The sequence below is a fragment of the Schizosaccharomyces osmophilus genome, chromosome 1, assembly GCF_027921745.1.
Source record: "Schizosaccharomyces osmophilus chromosome 1, complete sequence".
Classification (NCBI taxonomy): Eukaryota; Fungi; Ascomycota; class Schizosaccharomycetes; order Schizosaccharomycetales; family Schizosaccharomycetaceae; genus Schizosaccharomyces; species Schizosaccharomyces osmophilus.
The window spans coordinates 3,451,858-3,475,530 of NC_079238.1; the positions used below are offsets into that span (position 1 = coordinate 3,451,858).

Consider the following 23,673-nt stretch of genomic DNA (forward strand, 5'->3'; position numbering starts at 1 on the left):
GCTGTGGTGTTGTCAATATAGACGATGGAACGGATTGTTTATACACGGCATCTCTGCCCTTACCATGAAATTACTCATTCCAACGCGTTCCCTACAATTATGCACTGCCTCCTACAGTATTACGAGCTGCGAAAATGCCAATTCCGTACTCTGAAAAACGTTTAAAACATATCATATTAAATTGCACAGTACAGTAAATGTAGTTTTGAAAATCTACATAACGGTATACAAGAATAGTATCAAAAGGACTCAGAGATATGGCTTTTGATTAAAAAAGCAAATTATAGTCAAGGGCGGTTGGAATCCAAATCAAGCAACCCCTTTTCAACCAAAACTTTTCTTTTTTGGGGGGTTTGTTTTGTAAACAAAGGCTTAGCTATGGAAATCTCGTTCGTTTCTTACGAAACCGCTCATGTTGTAAATTCTTTATTTTTTAAAACAAAATGAAAACAAAACAGTTGATAGCTGCTTTCTCGAAAGGTTTTCTTGCTTATGACTTCGCAGCAATTTTTTTCCGTGAAATAACCGTACTTCCGAACGCCATCAAGACTTTCCTTAGCAAATTCCTACACCAAGAATAAAATTAAAAATTAAAATAGAAAATTCATGGTTTTCCTGCGTACTGGTCGTTTTCTAAAAACACAGTTTCTTTGTTTACATGGTTTGTTTACATTCCCATTCCCTATACGCGAGCTTAAGATTTTCAAGTGTTCTAGCCAATTAGGAGTGAATGGTTCGATTTCGCTTTCTATCAGAGTTGTCGATTCATAAGCTCAGCAAATCGAATGATTTTTGTTTACAAGACTTTTTTCTATTGGTTAATAAATTAGCGGTACAAAATATGATTGGCTCCTAGCTCTTGTAGAGGTAACAGAGGGAACATGCACAGTCTGATCTTTCATGGTAAACAAATAGGTTACAACTACTTTCAGTCCTATATATTCCTTACCACTACCAATACCTAACTGAGGACTTTTGGGAGCACAACTGAATCAATCAAGTAAATAATATTTTTTACGTGTTTGGTTTGGAATTAAATTCTTCTTGATACGTCTTTAGAAGGAGAATCTGGTCATATTCATAGTGCCTGGATATACAATCCAATTGACGTTCGTTTTCATTGTTGTTTTATTTTTTTAGATTTGTTTTTTAGAACAATCATATTGCGTTGAGTTGAAGCTTGGATTTTCGTTTTTCTGACTCAACTTTGTTTCGTGTATATCTCAATACAACTTTTAGACCGTGATCCACCAATTTTCGAGTGGTAGAATCGCCCTTCAGCTTCTTTTCTTACCCCCCATAATTTTTCATTATGGCTGTTTCTTTGCTACCTCTCGTATTGTCTGGTGTTTTGGCCTGGTATGTTGGTTATATACTGAATCAAATTACCAACCGTAATCCCAAGCGCCCACCCATTGTTTTCCATTGGATACCCTTCTTCGGTTCTGCTATCTCGTATGGTATTGATCCTTATGTCTTTTTCCACGAATGTCGCCAAAAGTATGGTGATGTCTTTAGTTTTGTTTGTATGGGAAGAAAAATGACTGCTTACCTCGGTGTTAAGGGCAACGATTTCCTTTTCAACGGTAAGCTCGCCGACTTGAGCGCCGAAGAGGCTTATTCTCATTTAACTACCCCGGTTTTTGGTAAAGACGTCGTTTACGATGTACCCAACCATGTTCTCATGGAACACAAAAAGTTTATCAAATCCGGTCTTGGCTTTCCTCAATTCCGTTCCTATGTTCCTCTTATTCTTAACGAAATGAATGCTTTCCTTAATACTTCTCCTGAATTTGGTCCTGGTAAGGAAGGTGTAGCCGACTTGCTCAAAACTATGCCTGTTATGACCATTTTCACTGCTTCTCGTACTTTGCAAGGTGCCGAAGTCCGTGAAGGATTTGACGCTGGTTTTGCCGATTTGTATCATGACCTCGATCAAGGTTTCAGCCCTATCAACTTTGTCTTCCCCTGGCTTCCTCTCCCTAGAAACAGACGTCGTGATAGAGCTCACAACATCATGCAACAAACTTATCTCAACATTATCAAGCAGCGTCGCTCAAGCCCTGAAAACCCTGGAAGCGACATGATCTGGACATTAATGAACTCCAAGTACAGAGATGGTCGTCTTCTTAAGGAACACGAAATTGCCGGTATAATGATTGCTCTACTTATGGCTGGTCAGCATACCTCTGCTGCTACAATCATGTGGGTCCTTACTTTACTTGGTAGCAAGCCAGAGGTTATTGAAATGCTTTATGAGGAACAAAAACGTGTTTTGGGTGAAGGTGAAAACTTCCATGTTGACTTTGACAAGTATAAAGACTTGCCTTTGTTGAACTATGTTATCCGTGAAACTCTCCGTCTTCATCCTCCTATACACAGTATCATGCGTAAAGTGAAGCGCGATTTGCCTGTTCCTGATTCTAAGATGGTCATTCCTGCTGGTTCCCATTTGCTTGCCGCTCCGGGTTATTCGGCCACTCATGAAGATTTCTTCTCTCGTGCTAAGGAATTTTGCCCCGAACGTTGGGGTGAACGTCCTGATGACGAAGAGAATGCTGAACAGATTGATTACGGATATGGTCTTGTTAGCAAAGGTGGCTCTTCTCCATATCTTCCGTTTGGCGCTGGTCGTCATCGTTGCATCGGTGAGCAATTTGCTTTTATGCATTTAACTACTATTATTTGCAAATTTGTTCACGACTACTCATGGACAACTGTTGGAAAGGTTCCCGATGTGGACTACTCTTCCATGGTTGCCCTCCCCTTGGCTCCTGTTAAGATTGCCTGGAAGCGCCGTGATTAATTTTTGGCGTTTGCTTTATCAACGAAAAAATGTCCTAGAGTCTAAGTATATTAGTTTTTTGCTGTTTAGGATGTTGATAATGTTTCTTTGTGTTGAACAAAAATTTATATTGATGAAGTGTTCTACGATGATGGATGCAATTGCATCGCGGATTACTTTCATGATGACAGTAAAAGAAACATGGAATTGTTTATGCAAACTGTTAAACGTTAACCCAAGGTCAACTCTCTTTACATAGAACCTTTAAGATTTATAAGCTACATTTTAATTGATTGAATATAGAGTGGTGAATTTTCATATTTTTCCGGTATGTAAAAATAATTAGAGAATATTTTGATAATGTTTTTTTTTTTTTTTTTTTTTTTTTGGTATGTTTATTATGTTTATTCAATTTTCCTCTTTACCACTAAAAACAAAGTAAATATTGTAGTCATTGTTTTTCATTATTCGTTTACATATAAGCCTTTACGAAGTCTCGGTATTTGAGAGGTGGTCCACCATAGCTTTCAGAGTTCATTTGCCAACTCTCAACATTGGATTCGACACTCCTAGCCTGCAATGGCAGCAATATCAAGCTTTTCAAATGGTTTTTGGAGTAAAGATTATGCCACAGGTATCAACACGCTGTTTGAGCGATTGAGTCTCGGTACACAAGAAAATGAACAAGGTAAGAACAGCATTTGGACAATTCGAGCGAAGAGTAACTAACCAATAAGTCAAATCATTAGTTAAACTATATAAACAAGCAAATGAAGATTTCGGAGAAAGATTACAAGAAATCACCAAAGAATGCATGAAGAATGGCAACAAAGAAGGAACAAACGAAGATTGCACATCGTCAAACAAAGCATTCGAGGGCTTACGAAGCGAAATTGAAACCCAAGGAAAACAGCATGTTAGAATTTCAAACGACCTTCAATCTTTGGTGTTGAGACCACTTTCAAAGATGTCTGTTGACCATGTACAAAAATTGCAAACAAGCCAATACGTGTTGACAAACCATGTGAAAGATTATGAAAAAAAATACCATTACATGAAGAAGTCAAAGAGCACGTACTACAATAGATGTCGTGATGTAGAGGATCTTGAAGAAGAAGCCAAAAGAGAAGAAGAACAAGAAGGGTCGTCTGACCTCAAAACGTCCAATAATCAATATTCGAGTGGTTCTTCCGGTTTTTATGACAATTCCGAATCCTCAGGACAACTTGAACCCGTTCAACTTGGGTTTATGGAGTTCAAGCCTGATGAACTTCAGAAAGTCATGTCTCAAATATTGGAGGAACTTCCTCTTCAAGACAAACGAGTCCCTATCTTAGGAACGTATCAAAATACCTGCTCAGGAAATATCATTGTTTCCTGGCTCCAGGAAAACCTTCCGGTTCCCACATTAGTAGCCGCCGAAGCGTTTGGTCAGGATCTGATTGCTGAAGGATTTTTGCGTCAAATAGGTCAAATTGGCGTAGGTGGTACATTTGTCAACAGCACAAACTTTTACTACCAATGGAAGGAGAAAGCTTTTCAAATAGCCGGACTAGACAGTCATGATGCTCTTGTTGAAAATGCTAAATCTTTACCTTTTCTCGGTGAATACCTTTCCGACTACATCCAATATAGAAAGCAATATGCGATGGAATCACCTTTGCAGCGTGTGCAGAGAGAAGCTCTAGATACGAACACGTTGTACAGGGAAGCTGTTTATGATTTAGACAAATGCCGAACACTTTTAGAGGAAAATGTTGTTGATCACTTACAATTTTTACAAAAATGTGAAATTGAACGAGTACAATTTTTCAAGAATACCTTTATGGATATGTCCACGATAATATCCAATTTCTTACCCTCAATGAAGTTGCTGGCCGACCAAATTATTGTGTATCAGGAAATCATTCAACCTGACAGTGATATCCGTTATATCCTTGAATCATCAGCCACTGGGCCTTTCTTGCCTCATGTCGAAGTTTACGAAGATTATTATAATGATATAAAGGATCAAGTCTTCGGTATTGACATGGAGTTCCTTTGCCATCGTGATAAAAAACGTGTTCCTATAGTTGTTAGCACCATTCTTTCTTTCCTTGACCAATTGTATCCTACCCTTCCTTCGGATAAAGTTCGACAACAACTGTGGCTAGTCAACTCTCCTTTATCTTCTATACATCAATTAAGAGAGGCTTTGAATCATGCCCCAAATATATCAAAAGATATTTTGGTACAATACTCTCCTACAGTCGTTGTGGGCACACTGAAGCTTTTTCTTTTAGAACTTCCAGATTCAATTATTCCTTCATCTGCTTTTGAGTTAATTCGTTCTATTTATGCCAACCATGGTAACGATGAAGTTTATCGGGTCCGTTTGTTACAAAATCTTCTTTCTCAACTTCGTAGAGTCAATTTGGCTACTTTGAGCGCTGTAATTACTCATTTGCATCGGTTAATTTCCTTAACGACTAAGGACACTAATTTTGTCGGTAACTTGGCTAACTCTCTCTGTATGTGTATTTCCAGACCAACATTCTGGAGTTTATCAATCCAACATGATAAACATCCCTCACGATTTTTAGAAGATCTTTTGACTCACGGCCCTACGTTGTTTGAAGAATTGAGAAAACTAAGCGCAGCCAAGCGAGCTTCTGACCGAGGCCCTTCCACGCTTATTGCAAATGACAAGCAATCAGTATCTAGAAAAGCCTCAGTTTCTTCTTCTGCTTCTGCACCTACATCTGCACCATATGCTTCTCCCAGATCATCTTTAGACGAAGTTCGTCCTTCTGTCAGTGAAGCCGAATTTACAATGGATAATGTTCCTTCTACACTTATTCGTAGTTCTTATGCCTCGAACGCAAGAAGGGGTAAAAGAAATGTCAGTCAAGCTTCGCAAGTCAGTGATGCTAGTGAACTTGACGAGCAAGAGTTTAAAGATCCGAGTACAGACGATACCGAAAGAGGTGAAGTATGGCAGTCTTTCGGAAACCAAGAATAAAGCGTACCTTAAACGTTTTTCTAATTTACAGTAATTATTTTTTATCTGTTTCTTCTCACTGGCTATCCAGCATTGCATTATTTACATTAACTTACGTTCATGAAAGTGGTAATATAAAAAACTTACAGCATCTAAATGCTTATTTGACGTTGGACGAATATTTCCTTCTAGCATATGTTATTGTCTAAATAAATTAAGTTCTTCTCTTGGCATAAAATAAAGAATTGATAGTAAGGCGAGATTATTAAAGGTCAAGGGACGTAAGTAATTGCTGACGATTCCACTTCCTTATCGTTTCCAAAAATTCGTGGAACTTATTTGTACCTTCCAAAAAAGAATCTAAATCATGAAAGCTCAAACCTAATCGATGATCTGTTACACGATTTTGATTATAATTGTAAGTGCGTAATTTTTCAGACCTAGAAGAAGAGGAAACCTGGTCTTTTCTTTTCGCTCTCTCTTCTTCCATTTCTTTTGTTTCTTTAATAGCAACCAGGCGGGAGTTCAAAACCATGAATGCTTTCTCTCTATTTTGATGTTGAGATCGAGAATCCTGCATACTAACAGAAATGCCAGTTGGTATATGAGTCAAACGGACTGCTGATTCTGTTCGGTTTACATGCTGTCCTCCTGCGCCACGCGAACGCATCACTTCTATTCTTATATCAGAAGGACTGTATAAGGAAGATGATTCTTCCTGAGGCATCTGTGGTAGAACAATCACAGAAGCAGTGCTAGTATGTACTCTTCCTTTCGTTTCAGTAGCGGGAGTTCTTTGGACGCGATGGACACCTCCTTCAAGCATCAACTGGCCATACGCGCCTTCACCATCAATTGAAAATATCATTTCCGAAACACCTTCCGTTCCTTGTACTACGCTGCTCGAGATTACTTTTGTTTTCCAGTTTCTGTAACTAGCATATTTTGCATACAAATCTGCTAGTTCTTTTGCAAATAGCGCTGCCTCAGTACCTCCTACACCAGGGCGAATTTCTATAAGCGCTGAAGATTGGTGAGTAGGTGGTTGTGAAAGTAGAGAATTCTCTAATTTTTCAACGGAGCTAGAGAGTAATGGCTGTAGACTGTTTGTTTCCGACTGGGCCAACAGCTTCAACTCTGGATCGGCTTCAGAGACTTCCATTGATCGCAATTCCTCTAGTTGCTTCTTTAGTTAACTTCTTTTGTCTTTTTTTGTGGTTCGGTCATTTCTTTTGCAACAACATTTTCCCCCTAGACAGCTTGTGAGAAGCTATGCTGAGGGGAGAATTCAATCTAAGCATACAAAAGTGATTATCTGTAAGTTACATACCTTGTAAACCGATTCATAGTTAGAGAAAGAGTTATGAATTTTCTGTAACCTCACAAACCTCTTGGCCAGTTCTACATTATTGGCATTGATATATGCTTCCTATGAATTTGTTAGTTAAAATTACAAGAAGAATCATTCATGTCGGCATTATGGGTCCCAGTTACTTGAAAGGCGACAAAGGCATAGCGTAATTCCAATCCACTAGCTTTCCATATGTCAACACCTTACGTACGTTTTCTGACCGATTAACTTCAAGTCTTTTGTATTCATCCGATAAATTTCTTGCTTTATGTAATAATGTCGCCGAAAGCGAATGGTCGATGGATTCTGGTTTGCTTGCATAAAATCGAACTGGGAATAGGCAGGAGAGCCGAGTCTTAAAATATCCAAAACTTCTACATTTTATAATCATAGTTGAGAACATATAGGCTATATGTTCCCATAATAAAATAAATCTTTACGCTTTGGAACTTGTTTCTATGGTGTTTAGAATATACTGCGGTACAAGGAGGGATTACAAGATTTTCTCAAGTTTACTTGTTATGATTATGTACCGCATTCTTTTGATTCTTTTGGCTGTTACGGCCACAGGGCGAATCTCCATTAGAGAGTACATACCAAGCAAACTAGTCTGCGACTGTAATTATACTTATGGTATTGAAAAACGTTGTGCTACCTACAGAAATTCATATCGAGGGACCTGTAGCTGAATGAAACTAGAGCAGTCAAACCCTTCAATTTAGAGATTGAGTAACTGCAAAGTTAGCATGTAGCTTTATCAAATATTTTTTATATAAGTTTCAGTAAATTATGTATCTAAATCCCGAGATTGTATGTTTGACACTGGAGTTTTTTGTTTCAAAGCTTTGTTTACAAATTATAATATCCTATTCTTTAGCATTATTGTATCAGCAAAATATAAAAGGTATTATATCAACTAAACGTATAGTTATTTCTATAATACTATCAAGCCTCGTATCGTGATTTGAGGATTCAGTTTACGAAACAACGAATGTAGCAACAAGCCAACCGCATATAAGAAAATAGCAAGTTGATTCAGTGATTCCATCTGGCTGAATAGCTTCCACTCTCTTTTAATTAAAATTGGGTTTCTTAAGAAACCTGGATTTCTCTGCGAATCCATACTTCATTGTCAGTTTGTCTGAGACACATTAATGCAAAGAAAACCAATATTCAAAAGAGATGCCCATCAATCAGGAAGTTTCTACACAAAACAATGATGGTAATAATTTGAATAGTGATGACTTGAACTCCCAAGAAGTTGTAGTTGAACCGGAATCGCAAAATGAAAATAATGATCCAATAAATCAGAGGACAGGGGCTGAATTACCTTCCTTACAGTCGAACTCTGCGGCTCCAGTGACTCAAGAAAAGACTCCGGCCCTCGCAAGAAATTTCTTAAACAAGTTACGGGCTGCCTCGTATCATACTGCTTCAGATGCTCCTCAGAACCAAACAAACACTGGAACAAATGCAAATTTTGAAACTTTTTATGAAGCTTCACAAGATGTAGATCAGGAACAGCAGAATTCACAGCAACGATCGACTTTTTTAGCTCCCCCGAGAACAGATGTTGATGATTCAGCTAATCCTAACCGGGCTAAAAAGCTCGGGGCTCGAAAAATGTGGATGCAATTGATGGCATCTGTCCGAAAGTTGAAAAAAGAATCCGAAAAAGGCAACAAAGAGGCTCCTGACGTATCTGTTCCAGATATCTTTTTAGCCGGTGCACCGTCAACTTTATTGATTGCAAAGCATTTCATTCACGATCGTTCTAGCAATCATGTTTTACCAGTACTTACGGGTTACTTACATGTTTCAGTTGTTGATGTCGAGCCGAAACACAACCGGATCCAAAGTACAATTACTATGCAGGTGGAATATGGTTCTGGTCAAAATGCAATTCGCTGGAGGATTTATCGCCAACTTCGTGATTTCATTAATCTGCATTCTCATTTCCTTGTATTTGAATTTCAACATCATTTCTATGGTAAGCGCATGAAGCTTCCCAAGTTTCCCAAAGAAGTATTGCCTTACCTGGTAAAACTTCGAGGCTATAATAGGGCTACTTCTGGTAACCCAGACGATCCGCTCATTGACGAGACTCAAAGCTTATCCAGTTTGTCAATAGAATCGCAATCCGCCGAGATTCTGCAACAAAACGAAAATCGAGGTCACAGTAATGTCAAGAAAAAAGTAGCGAACTTTTGGACTATCCAGGGTAACACACTCGGAAAATATTTACAGGAAATGATTAACTGTCTTCAATTTTTTCCGGAGGTTAATGTTTTATACGCATTTCTGGAAATGAGTAATATGGGACTGCGTTTGGCCGGCTCGGGAAGATTCCATGGTAAAGAAGGTTACGCTACTGTGAGAAAAAATTATTCTGCCTCACAAAGTATACTTTGTTGCTCTGGACCTTCGGTCCGTTCCCGTTTACACCCCTTTTGGATCATTGTCTCTGAAAGCTCTATTATATTTTGCGATAGCATGTATTCTTTTGAACCTATGGACGTGTTCATTTGGGACGTTGATTTTGAAATCACTAGGAAAAAATTTAGAAAGTCTCACCCAAAAGATACACAAGAAAAAATTCGAGTTTCACATCACACCTTTAAAATAAAAAATAAACAAAAAGTTATTAAACTTTCTGTTCGCAGCGGCCGTTGGTTACAACAGTTTATTAATAGTGTTCAAGTTGCTCAAGGTTTGACTTCCTGGTGCGAGCTCCATCGTTTTGACAGTTATGCTCCTGTTAGAACAAATGTTGCTGTTCAGTGGATGGTGGATGCTCGTGATCACATGTGGAACGTTAGTCGGGCATTTAAAAATGCTAAACATACAATTATGATACATGGATGGTGGCTAACACCAGAATTGCAAATGCGAAGACCATATAGCCTTGCCGATAAATGGCGAATTGATCATTTACTTCAGGAAAAAGCTAGACAAGGTGTAAGGGTCTACATTATGGTTTACAGGAATATTGATGCTACCATTCCTATTGATTCATTTCATACAAAAAGTTATCTTCAATCATTACATCCAAACATTTTCGTCATTCGTTCACCATCTCATTTCCGGCAAAATGCACTTTTTTGGGCACATCATGAAAAGTTAGTGATAGTAGATGATGCCATCGCTTTTATAGGTGGAATTGATCTTTGTTTTGGTCGGTTTGATACATCCCAGCACATCCTTTATGATGACAAATTGGTTAACCCTCCGGATAAGAATGTTTGTAATGAGCAATCTTGGAAAGGAAAAGATTATTCTAATCCACGTGTACATGACTTTTTCGATTTGACGCAGCCGCACAAAGATATGTATGATCGAACAGTGATACCCCGAATGGGTTGGCACGATGTCTCCATGTCAATTCTAGGACAACCTGCTAGGGATGCAGCCAGGCACTTCGTTCAGAGATGGAACTACTTGTTAGAGTGTAAAAGACCCGCTAGGAAGATCCCCACCTTAATTCCTCCAGTTGATTTCACGAATGAGCAGCTTATAGAAAAGCAACTGACCGGAACGTGTGAAGTTCAACTTTTAAGATCTGCTGGTCTGTGGTCGTTAGGTTTGGCGGATTCTGTCGAGCAGAGTATACACAATGCTTACGTTAAATGCATTGAAAAAAGTGAACATTTTATTTACGTAGAAAATCAGTTCTTTATAACGTCTACTATTAGCGATGGTACTCTTATTGAAAATCGTGTTGGTGATGCTTTGGTTGAAAGGATCATTAGAGCATACAATAACAATGAGAGATGGAAAGGTGTGATAATAATTCCTTTACTTCCCGGGTTCCAGGGTCAGATCGATATGCAAGAAGGAAGCAGCCTTCGCTTAATTGTGGATTGCCAATACAAAAGTATCTGCAGAGGAGAAAACTCAATATTTGGTCGACTTAAGGCAAGGGGGATTGATGGCACAAAGTACCTGAAGTTTTATGGCCTTCGAGGCTGGGCACACGTAGGGCCAGAGCATGAACTATCCACCGATCTTATATATGTGCATGCCAAAATCATGATTGCTGATGATCGGGTTGCTGTCATTGGGTCCGCAAACATTAATGAACGTTCCCTTTTAGGAAATCGTGATTCCGAGATTGCCGGTATAGTCCGAGACACTTTAACAATCGATTCCAAAATGAATGGAAAACCTTACAAAGTGGGCAAATTTGCTCACTCATTACGTATCCGGTTGATGCGAGAGCATTTGGGAATTGAGACTGATATAACAGAACAACGTGAATACAATATGGACGGTCTTGATCGGCAGTCGGAATGGAAACGGGTGGACGCCTGGAATCCTGATGAGGATGAGCATGTTAGTGGTTCCACATTTGACGCTGACGAGCTTAACCTTCACTACCGTTCCGATAAAAAGTTTGGTAATGTTCCTCCCGAAAAGTTGGCAAAATGTCATAAGCAAATGGAAGATTTTGATCAGCGTGTTAGACTTTTTCCAAAACACAATGTTTTACCCAATGACACATCTTACGAAAAGAGGTTTGAAGAAGAACATTATAAGAACCTCAAAAAGGGACCAACTTTAACAGCTAATGCCTTAGTAGGAGGAATTCCTTCTTATCTCAATAATGATGATGGCAGTCTTCATGAACTCTCAAAATTTCCTGAATTTGGTGAAGATCAAAGACCAATGATACGAAAAGATCCTCACAGCAAGGTTGCTGAGCCTTCCAGACCACATTGCGGTAATGGTCTTGCGTTTTTTGATGATATTCCATTGCTTGAGGTGAATCCTTTGACGAATGAAGAAATTCCGAAATTTGATGCTTCGAGTTTCGAAGATCCGGTTTCTGAAGATTTTTTTGACAATATTTGGTGCAAGACGGCTGAAAATAATACTCTATTTTACAGATACATATTCAAGTGTATTCCGGATGATACTATGCTAACCTGGGATGCATACCAAGAGAGTAAGAAATATGCTCAGCTTTTTAAAGAAGAACAAAAACACTGGCGTGAACAAGAAAATTCTACAGAAAAAGATGAAATGGAAAAAGGAAGTTCAGAATTTCAGTCAGGTGTATCTTCAGAAAACGGTAGTTTCGAGGAAGAGACGAAAATTAAAAGACATTTCAGCAAAGGTACCAGAAAACATTCAATGAAGATTCCGGATAGACGAACAGTATATCAATTTCTACGAGGAATCCGAGGCCATTTGGTGGAATTACCCATTCATTGGATGGCATCAGAAGATGCTTCGAAAAACTGGTTGAGTGGTTTTGATAAGCTTCCACCATTAGATATTTATGACTAAGGTGTAATAATTTTTTAAATGACACACACCATATGAATGATTATAATAATTAACAGTTACACACTCGAAAGTCTTACTTTAACTATGTAAAATGAGATAAATAGCTAGCTCGACTTTTCCATCTAATTATTGCTACTCTTTTTCAAAAGGCATTTGCTGAGACTGTTCCAGCCAGGCCTTAGGAAAGCGCAAGTCTTGTCTTTTCTTCTTCATATGTCGGGTATCCAAGGGTATATCAGCAAACTTAACTTTCAAGCGCTTTGACTCAGAAATTAGACTATTTAAGGATTCAGCAAGAAAGAGCTTGTTTTGTAGAGAGGAGGGATATTTATTGCATGACATTTTTACTTCATCGGTTTCGGAATTGTATCTCACGCCAGCTAGGAGTTTTAATACATGGCGTTCATTTTGCTGTAATTGAGGAAGATTATCGACTTTAAACTTTAAAACAACCTTTGAGAATGGCGTTGCTGTGGACGACATTTGAATAGGAGATTCGAAAACAAGAACCTGGCCAACATGTTTCGGTTGGTAGGCTTCTGAATACACTATAGAAAGGTTAGAAGCAAAATAAAAACGATAAAAGGGTACTTACTCGTAAGTGAGGGAAGTTCATAAGCCGCTTTTCTGTAATATTGGCGAACCTTGCTATGCTCCAACAAGAGACCTAAGCTGGCATTGTTTTGATGCATATCATTTTCTAATTCGTTCATAAAACCCTCATCTCGTGGCTCAAATCTGCTAGGAGGCTCAAAAATAGCTTTTGAAAATTGAAACCTTGGAAAGGACGTAGTCGAAAAAAGACGTCGTTTCAGCAAACAATTTCTTAACATTTTGAATAAAGGACACGATCAAAAAGTAAAACAGTGCAGGGAAAATCCACAATCACTTTTACGAGCTACTATTAGAAAACAGCAAAGTATTGTACAAGTTTAGAGTGGGAATAGCGAAAGATGATTGTAGTATTCTCGTAGCAAGATAGAAGTTTTCATAAAATAATGAAAATATAGTACAATCCTTCCACAACCGAGCAGTCTGTTATTTTCGAGTTCCTAACAGTTCTTGTTGAGTTCAATGAACCTGGTAGGACGCTTCGCTTAAGAAAAGTATATATAAGCTCATATGTCCCGAAGAAGCTAATGCTGGTTTGATTGCCTTTGCTCATTCGTTATTTGGCTTATTCTTCTTTATAAAGAGAGAAAAGAAAAAGTGTAAAGCTGTCGTACATTTATAAAAAGTAGCCAAGGGCAAACTTCATATTGCAACCAGAGCAGCGTCAGGTTACAAAATGGAGAAATGTATATACTCGATAGTATTATATATTCGCTGCTCAGTGATTCTTTGAGAAATCTGAGACTGTATGGGCATGCTAATCAAGCAAAAAAATTGCATATAATTTAATGACACTTTTCTGTTTCAGAAAGAGTGATCCATGTTGAGGAATCTGGAAGAAACCCCAATCTCAAAGAAACCGCCCCGGCTTACAAGCTTAAGATTCTGATTGCATACTGAAGCTTTATGCAGTTGTTTCCATGACTATTACCTAATTTAAGAAGTAATTCTTCTTTAATGAATAAAATACTGTTTTCCATACTCTATAATTGCCCTCTTTACTTCGTATTGTCAGGAAAGGTGCCTCGATAACAATATATGGAAGGTTATATTAAAATATTATCGAATATTCACATACACTAATGCTAAAGAATAGAATATTATAATTAGTAAACAAAGCTTTGAAACAAAAAACTCCAGTGTCAAACATACAATCTCGGGATTTAGATACATAATTTACTGAAACTTATATAAAAAATATTTGATAAAGCTACATGCTAACTTTGCAGTTACTCAATCTCTAAATTGAAGGGTTTGACTGCTCTAGTTTCATTCAGCTATAATTTGTAACAAAGTCTTTGTCTAAAGCTATTTTCTTTGTCTTCTTTCAACTCTTTGTTTCAAGAGTTTCTTTGTTTATACATTACTTTCATGAATCCTTATTGTTATACAATTATAATATCAAGATATTAGTAATATCGTATACCAGTTATGACAAGATCAAGATTAGCTGTTATGGTCTCGCTAAATAGAATGTGGTTTAGAGACTGCTTTGATAATAGTCAAGTATGGTACACCATTGGTAACTGTGTATCGAAATGTTTTGAGGGTAAGTTCATTGTTGATAGATGTACGACCACGGATGTTTGTGGACTGTATGCCATCTGGATGGACAGCGGCAGTAATGCTAGTTAAAACATTGATGAAGGTGCCGAGAATTCAATAGTTACCGCTATTCAAATAGCCTATCCTGGCATTAAAATTCATGTTTGTTCCCACAATGAGTATGCGGTAGCGGGATGTTATGATACTGACATTAAGTGAGACCAACATTATGACTTCTTTGGGCATGGTTATCCCACTGACTTCTCACTCGAAGCTTTGTATCTCAGTGATGAGATGTATGAATAAAATGAAGGTTAGTTGTCTGAAGGAGTTTAATATATTGTGGTGTGACATAAAAACAAGGAAGTAATAGGTCTGATGAAATACATCCTTGCACCGAAACCAAGGCCCTATACACAAAAAGATTATGCGACAATAAAAGAAAAAGTGCGAGAATTAATTAAGTCAAGGAAAAATTCGCGAAAGCTCATCAAATTTCATGTGCGTTCCACTAGTTATACCCAAAATGAACAGATAAATATCGCATGGTTGTAAACTATAAACCATTAAACGCAATCACCAAAAGAGACAAGTATCCATTGCCAAACTTTGAAGAAATTATAAATTGCCTAAGCGGAGCCAAAGTTTTCAGTACGATTGAAGCATATCATTTACTTAGAATTCGAGAGGGCGATGAACAAAAGACAGCCTTCAAAACACCTTTTGGAGCATTCGAATACAAGGTAATGCCCTTTGGATTAACCAATACGCCAGCAAATTTTCAAAGGTATATTAACAAAGTACTTTTCCATTACCTTGGAAATTTCATTATCGTTTATTTGGACGATATTCTGATAGTTTCCTCTTCAGAGAAAGAACACGAGAAGTATTTCAGAAGTTACAAGACGCACATTTATACGCAAATCGAGAGAAATGTACCTTTTTCCAAAAGAAAGTCAAATTCTTAGGTCATATCTTCTCCAACCAAGGACTTGAGATTGACCCAGAAAGAATTCAAGCTGTTACAAATTGGCCTGAACCCAATACGTTGCGACGCCTACAATCTTTCTTAGGTTTTGTTAATTATTCCAGACGATTTATGCCGAATCTTTCAAAATTGGCACGACCGTTATATGATTTAACAAAAAAGAATGTCAAATACAAATGGACCGATCGTCATAAAGAAGCCTTTGTCAACATCAAGAAAGAACTAGAAAACGTTTCTATGTTAAAACATTATGATCCAACAAAAGAAACTCGATTAGAAACTGACGCTTCCGACTTTGCCATAGGAGCCATCCTATCGCAAAAACAAGAAGACAACGTTTATCATCCAATAGCTTTCTATTCAGAAACATTCACAGATCGTCAATGCATTTGGCCAACATGGGAAAAAGAAGCCTATGCAATTATTGCTGCTCTCCGAAAATGGTATCATTTCTTAGCTCACACAGAAACACCATTTCAAATATTAACAGATCACAAGAATCTAACATCTATGTTTACAAAAATTCACACGGATACTCGTTATAAAATCAATAGATGGGCAACAGAATTGGAACTATACAATTTCGACATTCAATATCGACCTGGCCGAAAGAATGAACCAGCAGACGCAATCTCACGTCGCCCAGATTATAAAATCACTGCCATCAATCAACTAAGTGAAACAAATTATTTAACAAACTTTTTCGATTACGTTCGCAAAGAGTACTCCAATCACAAAAAGTTTCAAAGAATCCTAGATGGAGACAACGACAATCCGCAATATACAATAATAAACGGCCTCATCATTAATGATAAAAGACAAATTATCATCCCAACAGTTCCACAACTAGTTCAGTTGATATGTTATCAATTCCATGATCATCCTATTTCAGGAGGACATCGAGGAAAACTGTCCACAACAAATCGCATTCGCGAAAAGTTTTATTGGCAAGGAATGACAAGCGATATCCAAAAGTATGTTAAAAATTGTGATATATGTCAGCACAGTAAAACTCGAAATCATCAACGCTATGGTCAATTGCAACCACTGCCCATTGCAGAAAAACCGTTTCAACATTATTCTATGGATTTTATCGTTGGATTACCAGTATCTCAAGGTAAAGATGCCATCTTAACAATTGTTGATCGTTTCACCAAAATGGCTTGGTTTCTTCATTGTAATACAACCACGACCGCAGGAACAACTGATCGCAATGTTCGAATCTCACATCGTAGCGGTATACGGCAAACCAAGAGACATAATTTCCGATCGAGGACCTGTATTCATTTCTGATAAATGGAAACAATACCTCAAAGATCATAATATAACTCTCAAATTATCTTCTGGATATCATCCACAAACGAATGGACAAACTGAACGTGTTAACCAAATAGTAGAAACATATTTACGATGCTATATGCATGACAACTTGGAAAATTGGGCCGCTTATTTGACAAAAGCACAATTATGTTATAACTCTGCTGAACATAGCGCTACCAAAGTAAGCCCAATAAAAGCTGCATGTGATATACAACCTATACTAACAGAATCGAATATGCAATTAAAAAACGATCTCGGTACATTATTTTTATCCTCATAGACAGAACCTGTTCACGACATCAGAAATCACATACGAAAAGTGAATGAAACTACAATCGCAAGACAGAGATACCGCCGATATTCAAATCCGGTGACCAAGTACTCATTAAGAATGGTAAAGTGGGATTCTTTCATCAAAACAACAAACTGGAACCAACGTTTGTCGGACCATTCGAAATAAAAAAGAAAGTTGCAGAACACAACTATACTTTAAATTTTCCTCGTGAAATACGAAGACGATACCCTGCATCATTTCATGTGTCTGAACTCGAATAATACAACGCAGACTCACATGCAAACAACTTTCTGGCAAATATAACTATCGACCGTATATTAGACGTCGACAACAACCAAAAACCTTCGCTTTATTACTGTTTATACCATACGAAACTGTCAAACGACTACCTTCGTTCAGTCACTTGGATCCCCACTCATATTGTTCAACAGAAAGCAGATGCAAAACTCTTTGAATTTAACCAAAGCGCTTCATCTCAATAGAACCGCAAGGAAAACAAGATCTTTCAATTTAAGGAAGTGAAAGCGTCTTAAGAAGGGAGGTGTCATAACTGGTATACGATATTACTAATATCTTGATACACTAATCATATTGTATTATCAAATACGTTATTACAAAAACTAAATGTTCATTTTTGCGACTAAAAATTTTATAAATCTAGAACTAAAGTTATTTAAAAGCTTACTAATCCTAGAAAGATATATTTACCACTAGTTGAGAGTTCAAATCTTCAGATTGGAAGATTTGACTGATCTAGCTAAATATATTGTTCTTACAACTTGCTTAGTGAATCAGATCCCTGGAAGCTATTGCTATTCAATCCAAGTAGTATCAAGGTATCCAATTTAAGTCAAACATACAATTTACTGAATTGTTATTACATACATCTTTTCCACTAAATACTTATTCTCACAACAAGTGAGACTTCGTCTGTGACAAAAACTACGGTTGGCAAAAATACGCAGCAACTCTGTAAGATTATTCTCGTTCGAAATATTACCCAATACGCTATAATCCTATCTGTCGTTAGGATTATAATTGAAAGATAGACCAACCGTGACAAAACCATCAAGATTTCTGTCTCTCTATTTTCCTGCATTTCCTCAACTTCATCTTCCAGAGAAAATTTGTTATTCATTACTAGTTCGATTCCAAAAAATTTCATATTTCTTGAGAACTAAAATTGTCATAGTCAAGGGGTTCTCAAAACGCAAAAGAATTGCATTCGTCTTCCTCTTCCTAAACTTGTAGACTCGTGGAGCAAAATCACACATTTTTTTACAGTGTTTGTATATATAAATTATTTCTAAATATGGTGACGATTTTAAAACCAGAGGAGACTTATGCCTTCACAAAGGAGTACGAAAGAGACGAAATGGATGCCAAGATGGCTGTGCCTGATGAAGAAGATGAAATGGAAGTCGATGAAGAAGATGAGTATCCTGAAATGGAATTAGAAGGGGAGGCTGCCGGCATAAAGAATATGGTTGCCCCCGGTCAACTCATCACTGACGACCCTCAATTTATGCGTGGTCACGGAACATATCTTGAAAAAGGAGGTATCTATGCATCTGTCACAGGCGTTGTTCAACGTGTCAACAAACTGATTTCCGTCCGGCCGTTCAAGACGAAATACGTGCCTGAAATAGGTGACTTGATCATTGGTAGAATTACCGAGGTTCAACCAAAACGCTGGAAAGTTGATATTGGGTCTAAACAAGATGCTGTTCTTATGCTTTCTTCGATTAACTTACCAGGAGGTGTTCAACGTAGAAAGCTAGAGACAGATGAGCTTCAAATGCGAAATTACTTCCAAGAAGGTGATCGTTTGGTTGCTGAAGTTCAACAGTATTTTTCCGATGGATCGGTTTCTATACATACAAGATCTTTAAAATATGGTAAGCTCCGTAACGGAGTATTCCTTAAAGTCCCATCTTCTTTGGTGGTTCGCTCAAAATCTCATATCTTTAATTTGCCAGGTGGCGTCGATTTGATTTTGAGTGTAAATGGTTACGCTTGGATTTCCAAACATAACAAAAATCAAGAATCATCCGTCAGTATCACCCGCTTAGAGGAAGAGGCTTCTGAAGCCATTTATTCTAATGAGAATGATGAAGTTGATGCCTACACCCGGTTGAATATATCTCGTATATATATTTGCGTGCGCGCCTTAGCAAATCGAGGATTGCCTTTAAGTGAAGCTGCCATTTTGAATTTTTATGAAGCTTCTTTACTTTATGGAGACTTACAGCAATTGACATCTCCTAAAATCCTTGATCAAATTGCCGTTGAAGCAATGCACTAGTCTGTTTTAAATGGTTGAAGGTAATTTGTTTTTATTCTTACTTTTTTAGTGATAGGTTTATGCTGGCCATAAGCAACTGGTTAGACTGTTCAATAATTATTTCAAAAACTTGGTCCCATTGATATTTCAAAACGGTATGACGGTTCGCTGTCAAAAACACTTTATACTTTTTACTTTCTATCAAAAGTTACTTTCCAAAAAATCTGTCTTTGTATTTGCCTTAGCAAACTTGAAACTAGGTGTACTCAATCATGAACGTTGCTAATACGTTTACGATTCTTTCTTCTTTCTCCTTTTTTTGGTATTCTTTTTCTTTTGATCTAAAAGTACTAAAAAATGTTATGATAAAATCTCTTCAAAGTATAGCAAATCTCAATACAGCAATGGTCATTACCGCTCCTTAAACTTTTTCACAATTGACCACGGCAATTTTTTCAACGAAAAACCAACTTGGCGAAACACCATCAAAAATGTCGGGTCAGGAACAAATAGTGACACCCTGGGATGTTCAAGGATCGATTGTTGATGGTGAAGAAGTGGGCATCGACTACGATCACTTAATTAAGCAATTTGGTACTCGAAGAATTACTGATGAGCAACTTGAAAGATTTGAAAAGTTAACTGGCCATAAGCCTCATATGTTATTGAGAAGAGGCCTTTTCTTTTCTCATCGCGATTTTGATTACATTTTGGAACGTTATGAACAGAAAAAGCCTTTCTACTTGTATACTGGTCGAGGACCTAGCAGCGACAGTATGCACCTTGGACACTTGATTCCTTTCTTATTTTGTAAATGGCTTCAAGATGTTTTCCAAGTTCCTATTGTCATTCAAATGACTGACGACGAGAAGTTTCTGTTCAAACAAAATTTGACCCTTGAGGAATGTCAGCGTTTCGCTCGCGAAAATGCCAAGGATATCATCGCATGCGGATTTGACCCAAAAAAGACTCTCATTTTTGCCAACACTCAATATGTTGGTGGTGCTTTCTATCAAAACGTTGTTCGGATTTCAAAGTGCATCACTGCGAACCAAGCTAAATCTTGCTTTGGCTTCAACGATAGTGATTCTATTGGAAAATTGCATTTTGCTTCAATTCAAGCAGCTCCTAGCTTTAGTAGCTCTTTCCCTAACATTTTCAACGGTGCCAAGGATGTTCCCTGTTTGATTCCTTGCGCTATTGATCAAGATCCTTACTTCCGTCTCACTCGTGATGTCTCAGCTCGCCTGAAATTTAAGAAGCCTGCCTTACTTCACAGTAGATTCTTCCCTGCTCTTCAAGGTCCTCAGTCTAAAATGAGTGCTAGTAAGGACAGTTCTGCCATTTTTATGACGGATACTCCCAATAAAATCAAGAATAAAGTTAACAAATACGCGTTTTCTGGTGGTGGTGCTACTGTCGAAATCCACCGTGAAAAGGGTGGAAATCCCGATGTTGATGTTGCTTATCAATATCTGTCTTTCTTCCTTGATGATGATACAAAACTTCAAGAGCTTCGTGATAGTTACAAGTCTGGTACTCTTCTTACCGGCCAACTAAAAGCTGAATGCATTAAAATTCTTCAAGAGGTTGTAGGTAACTTCCAGGAAGCTAGAGGAAAGGTTGACGAAGCTACCTTGAATCTTTTCATGGATGGATCTCGAAAACTAGAGTGGTAACATGCTTAATTTACAACTACATTACGTTCACTGAATTTGGGATAGAAAGATATCGTTCACATAATGGTTGTTTACTAGACTTGTCTTGTCTGAGTTGATTTGTTATAATTGTGGGTTTACTATCCTTATACTTTTAATTTGTACTTATTTTTGGAAGTCCATCTTGTAATTGAACGAAAAAAAATAGAGTTATCTAGATTAAATAGGAAATTTTCAGACTAGAAGTTACGTTCATATATTAATAAAAATGAAAAATGATACCAATCTTGAAAATAGTTGTCGCATTTTCATCGTATACGGCATCCTTCATCAAGTTTACTGTCCAACTAAATGGTAAAAGAGAAAAAAATCGAAGAAAAGAAATAAGTAAAAGATTTCCTTGACTACAAGCCAAAGAATTGTCGAATTAGAAGAGTTGAATCCAATAAAAATGCAGCAAAAAAGCAAAAAAAGTTATAGTGAAGACTGGACTATGCCGAGTCTTTAAACTATTTTAGTAGTTTTCTTGTTTGTTCAAACAATTAACAAGTCTAAAAATTCTTCAAAAGTGAACGCGACTTGAAAATAAAGCAAAAAGAAAAGACTCATAAAAGCAAATACAAATAGAATTAATATGCAAAGAAAAAATAAAACGAGGGTAATCGATCGAAGTAAAACGAAAGTTATTTATGAAGCCAAATAAGCTATTAATTGAATAATCAATAGTACTCATATATACAAGGTAGTCGATAAAAAAGAATAAAAGCGAATTAAGAATGTAAACTTGAATGATGAATGTAATGCCATGGTTTTTTTTTTTTTTCTAAAACCATGTAATAAAACGAGCGTGAATCATGTCAAACAAGGGAAATTAAACGCTAGCATTAGCTGGCATAAAACCTGGTATGGTCGGTTGAGGCACAACGACATCAATAGGCATGCTCATGTCAGATGAAACAGACAAGACATCAGATTTCGAACTTGTCCTTGGTGGGTTACCGCATCTGTCTTTACCATAACTGATGCGGAAATGTTCGTATCCATTCTTCTGTTTGATACATTCCAAAGCATAAATGGCATTAGAAATAGAGGTGAAGTTCACGAAGGCACAACTCTTTTCGCGGAAAAGATTGATATACTCTATCTCCCCGTATTCCTCAAAATCTTGCTTGAGTCTCTCTACCGTCAGAGAATCATCTGCATTTCCAATGTAAATGTTACGACTAGCTCCACCAGCAACGGCAAGTGCAATGTTAGAAGGTAGTGGACCGCTATGTTTACCCCATCCAATTTTTAGGCGACGGTTGCGAATGACTAGTCCGTTAATGCTAGTTAATTCAAAAAAGCGATAAGCAGAAACAGGATCAACAAATGTTACAAAACAAATGTGCTTCTCTGGAAGGAAACGGATATTATGAAGTAAGCCACCACGAACAGTGTTGCAAATTTCTTCGATAGTTGTATCAGCATGAATATTACCAATATAAACAGTTCGGTTGCCGGTTGTTATAATGTCAGGCTTTCCCATAACAGGACTGGCAGGTGGGTATCCCATCATTGGGTAACTAGGTGATATGACACCTAATTGACCCTTATAGGGTTGCTGCTTTAAGCCACCAGCGCATCTGTCACGACCATAAAATATCCTTCGTTTAGTCCACTTGGGATTTGATGGTAAGTTTTGAACGGCCTTGATGGCAGCTGCTATATTGAGAAAATGAACGAAAGCAATATTCTTGTCCACAACTATTTTAATTTGGTCAATAGGACCAAAAGGCCCCAAGTCTTCTCGAATTTCCTCATCGGTGATACCGCTGGGAAGATTACCAAGAAAAACGTTTCTGCAAGCTCCCGACTGTTGAACAGCCATTAAAACAGACGAATTAGAAGCAGAGTTTTTACCCCAACCTACTTTGACATCTGCTCCTCTGATAGTGAGACGCTTCATGTGGGATTCTTGTAAGAAAGCTGTAGCATGGGTAGGATCCAGAAACGATATAAAAGCACAATTTTTCTCTGGCAAGATCCAAGCTGATTCGATAGGACCGGTATGGACACAAGACAAAATTTCATCGATGGGTGTTCCGGATGGCAGGTTTCCAACGTATACAGTTTTCACGGGCTGTTGTCCGGTAGGATTGCTGGGCATAGGGTAATACCCAGGAGCGAAACTTGGGACGATTGGGCTAGTAACATGAGAAACGTTATAACTGGGTGCAGGATGAGGAGAATGCGCAGCCATTTGAGGGGCACCAAACGGCATACCCTGCATTGGAGTATAACTAGTAGGACTCTGCACAAATGGACTTCCCACGAGAAGGCCTGTAGGCAAAAGTCCGTGAGGAGTGTTGGGAGTAGCAACACCTCCTTCTCCGTTCATACTGTGTGGGATTGTCAAAGGAGGTAAATGGGGCTGAGTAGTTCTACCGGGAACGGAAAGACGAGATTGACTAGAAGGACTTCCACAAGACATCAGAGAAAAACAAAGTAATGTAACAGAAAAAGTATAGAAAGGGAATAACGTAAGTAAAAAGATAAAAAAAAAAAAGGGAATATGAACAGCAAA

General features: G+C 37.7%; 8 protein-coding genes across 8 annotated transcripts; 5 read left to right on the top strand and 3 right to left on the bottom strand.

The window, feature by feature from the left end:
• Positions 1-1,312: 1,312 nt before the first annotated feature.
• Positions 1,313-2,806, top strand: erg11 (lanosterol 14-demethylase (cytochrome P450) Erg11; the record flags this gene model as incomplete). The annotated part of the gene is made up of 1 exon (XM_056180374.1): positions 1,313-2,806. One exon carries the CDS (start codon positions 1,313-1,315, stop codon positions 2,804-2,806), a length of 1,494 nt encoding a protein of 497 aa, XP_056035852.1.
• Positions 2,807-3,364: 558 nt separating this feature from the next.
• On the top strand, positions 3,365-5,786 carry rga8 (RhoGAP Rga8; the record flags this gene model as incomplete). The annotated part of the gene is made up of 2 exons (XM_056180375.1): positions 3,365-3,473; positions 3,523-5,786. The coding sequence occupies 2 exons, from the start codon at positions 3,365-3,367 to the stop codon at positions 5,784-5,786; spliced, it is 2,373 nt and encodes a 790-aa protein (XP_056035851.1).
• A 244-nt stretch (positions 5,787-6,030) lies between these two features.
• mrf1 (mitochondrial translation release factor) lies at positions 6,031-7,507 on the bottom strand (the record flags this gene model as incomplete). Its single annotated transcript, XM_056180376.1, has 3 exons — positions 6,031-6,948; positions 7,096-7,194; positions 7,328-7,507. 3 exons carry the CDS (start codon positions 7,505-7,507, stop codon positions 6,031-6,033), a joined length of 1,197 nt encoding a protein of 398 aa, XP_056035850.1.
• A 791-nt stretch (positions 7,508-8,298) lies between these two features.
• Positions 8,299-12,405, top strand: pld1 (phospholipase D, Pld1; the record flags this gene model as incomplete). Its single annotated transcript, XM_056180377.1, has 1 exon — positions 8,299-12,405. One exon carries the CDS (start codon positions 8,299-8,301, stop codon positions 12,403-12,405), a length of 4,107 nt encoding a protein of 1,368 aa, XP_056035849.1.
• A 132-nt stretch (positions 12,406-12,537) lies between these two features.
• rsm24 (mitochondrial ribosomal protein subunit S35) lies at positions 12,538-13,238 on the bottom strand (the record flags this gene model as incomplete). Its single annotated transcript, XM_056180378.1, has 2 exons — positions 12,538-12,953; positions 13,001-13,238. The coding sequence occupies 2 exons, from the start codon at positions 13,236-13,238 to the stop codon at positions 12,538-12,540; spliced, it is 654 nt and encodes a 217-aa protein (XP_056035848.1).
• Positions 13,239-18,477: 5,239 nt separating this feature from the next.
• Positions 18,478-19,470, top strand: rrp4 (exosome subunit Rrp4; the record flags this gene model as incomplete). Its single annotated transcript, XM_056180379.1, has 1 exon — positions 18,478-19,470. One exon carries the CDS (start codon positions 18,478-18,480, stop codon positions 19,468-19,470), a length of 993 nt encoding a protein of 330 aa, XP_056035847.1.
• Positions 19,471-19,940: 470 nt separating this feature from the next.
• On the top strand, positions 19,941-21,128 carry wrs1 (cytoplasmic tryptophan-tRNA ligase Wrs1; the record flags this gene model as incomplete). The annotated part of the gene is made up of 1 exon (XM_056180380.1): positions 19,941-21,128. The coding sequence occupies one exon, from the start codon at positions 19,941-19,943 to the stop codon at positions 21,126-21,128; it is 1,188 nt and encodes a 395-aa protein (XP_056035846.1).
• An 850-nt stretch (positions 21,129-21,978) lies between these two features.
• On the bottom strand, positions 21,979-23,580 carry nrd1 (RNA-binding protein Nrd1; the record flags this gene model as incomplete). Its single annotated transcript, XM_056180381.1, has 1 exon — positions 21,979-23,580. One exon carries the CDS (start codon positions 23,578-23,580, stop codon positions 21,979-21,981), a length of 1,602 nt encoding a protein of 533 aa, XP_056035855.1.
• Between the last annotated feature and the right edge of the window lie 93 nt (positions 23,581-23,673).